The sequence below is a fragment of the Musa acuminata genome, chromosome BXJ3-8 (assembly GCF_036884655.1).
Source record: "Musa acuminata AAA Group cultivar baxijiao chromosome BXJ3-8, Cavendish_Baxijiao_AAA, whole genome shotgun sequence".
Classification (NCBI taxonomy): domain Eukaryota; kingdom Viridiplantae; phylum Streptophyta; class Magnoliopsida; order Zingiberales; family Musaceae; genus Musa; species Musa acuminata.
The window spans coordinates 15,929,887-15,931,795 of record NC_088356.1 but is presented as its reverse complement, the minus strand read 5'-3'; the positions used below and the strand labels follow the sequence as shown (position 1 = coordinate 15,931,795).

Genomic DNA, 1,909 nt, shown 5'->3' with positions numbered 1-1,909 from the left:
ATAAGAGTGTTAAAAGAACGTACTCAACATACACGGTAGGAAAAAGAGATCACAGTATATATGTACAGCATGCTGCTTACACGTTAAGGATGAATCACTTTCTCTGCCATGCTGTTTTTTGATTTCCTGCTATCGACTGCCGACCATATTAATAGTATGCTTATTATTACCCTAGTTAAGAAGATGAGGTTGAGGAGTAGGCCACTTCTATTGGTGTTGAGATGCACCACTTGTTCATCAGATGGAGGGCTGCGAATTAACAGCGTAAACCCTCCCTTGCAAGCCGTTTCGGAATAGCAGTGTGTGGTATTGCTGCTTTTAGCAGCTTATAATCAATCATAGGAAAAATAGGAAATAAACGAGGGGGGGGGGGGCGAGAGAGAGAGAGGCTTTTGCCTTAAAACCCTGCATTCCCATCTATAAAGACCACACAAACCCCCACGCTACGCCCGCCCCCCGCCCCCCGCCCCCCGCCCCCCGCGCCACCCACCCCCGCTCCTCCCCCGAGAACACCAAAACGCCATCAGTTAGCTCGTGCGTTACAACCAATTATAATAGCTAGAAGCTGGAATAGAGAAAGAGATGGAAGAAGACAGCAATAGCAGTCATCAATACATTAGAAAGTGCAGCACGATCAGTGGCAGCAGTAACAACAACAACCGCAACAAGAGAGCAACCGCAAGCAAGGACGGCACGCGGTACCGAGGGGTTCGGCGCCGGCCTTGGGGGCGTTACGCGGCGGAGATCCGCGACCCGCAGTCGAAGGAGCGGCGTTGGCTCGGCACCTTCGACACGGCCGAGCAGGCCGCCTGCGCCTACGACATCGCCGCCCGAGCGATGCGGGGGCTCAAGGCCCGGACAAACTTCCACTATCCCCTGACCGCCGCCGTGCAGCCACCGGCGGCGCCGGTTGCCACGGTCGACCACTTCCTCCTCCACCCCTCGGAGTGGACCTGGAACAACGTTCCCCACATGCACATTTCTCCACCGGTCTCTCATCATCGGCACTTTTCACTCGACCCGCTTCTCCTTCGCAACCTTATCAACCACTCCTCCTCTTTGCACCACCATCCACCAAACACTTGTCCTTGGTCTTCTTTCTCCGGTTACTCGGCTCCTCCTCCTGTCACCAACACTCCTTCGTGTGGCAATATCCTCCATTATGATCCAATCAATGTGTCCTTTACGGCTGCTTCTTCCTCGGACCTGTCTCCGCTGCTTCAACAGCAGCAGCAACCAAACTGCGTCAGTCCATCGCCAGCGCCAGCCGCTTCTTCCGTGACCGAAGTCCCCACCCGATTTGCCGAACACTGCGACTTCTTCCGCACAGAGCCACCCGAATCTGGACTCCTCCAGGAGATCGTAAATGGCTTCTACCGGAGACGAAGCATTGACACCGATTACACTTTGAAGGATAGCAGGAGTCAATGTGATACAAAGGACGCAGTCGATCTTCTCAATTATCATATTCAGATGCCACTGAAGCAAGAAGAGAAGATGTTTGATTCCGCTGATGACTTGCCGATGATCACTCAGGGGCTCCTGGAGGACATCGTTCATTGCCCAGATTTCTTCGATATGTTATCTGCCAAGTTACACAAAGCTTAATTAATGGTGTCCTCGTGCACCAGTACCATCATACCAGGTAGCCTTGTGATGGAGATAAGAAATATGCATGCTCTTAGTTCCAGAATTCTGTCATGTTTTACGTTGAAGTAGTTGATCATTTCTATTATGTTGAATTGTGTCTACATGAAATGCTTGAGCCATTGGTTATTCTTCAGTGCTCAATTGCTCGTGTAAACATGGTTGCGTTTCTTCAACTTACCAGGCCAGGATGCTGCCCCAGGGCTTGCACTGTTTTCCAATATGGCTTTTGCTGAACTGAGGCCAACACCCATATCTCCAG

The 1,909-nt window shown here is 51.4% G+C and overlaps 1 protein-coding gene across 1 annotated transcript; it reads left to right on the top strand.

Annotated features, from left to right (window-relative positions):
* The first annotated feature begins 582 nt into the window (after positions 1-582).
* Positions 583-1,608, top strand: LOC135644150 (ethylene-responsive transcription factor ESR2-like). Its single transcript, XM_065161611.1, has one exon. It carries the CDS (start codon positions 583-585, stop codon positions 1,606-1,608), a length of 1,026 nt encoding a protein of 341 aa, XP_065017683.1.
* Positions 1,609-1,909: the final 301 nt, after the last annotated feature.

What these genes read in the sequence shown, in the direction of transcription:
- LOC135644150 (XM_065161611.1), top strand. Translation starts at nt 583, where the DNA reads ATGGAAGAAGACAGCAATAGCAGTCATCAATACATTAGAAAGTGCAGC.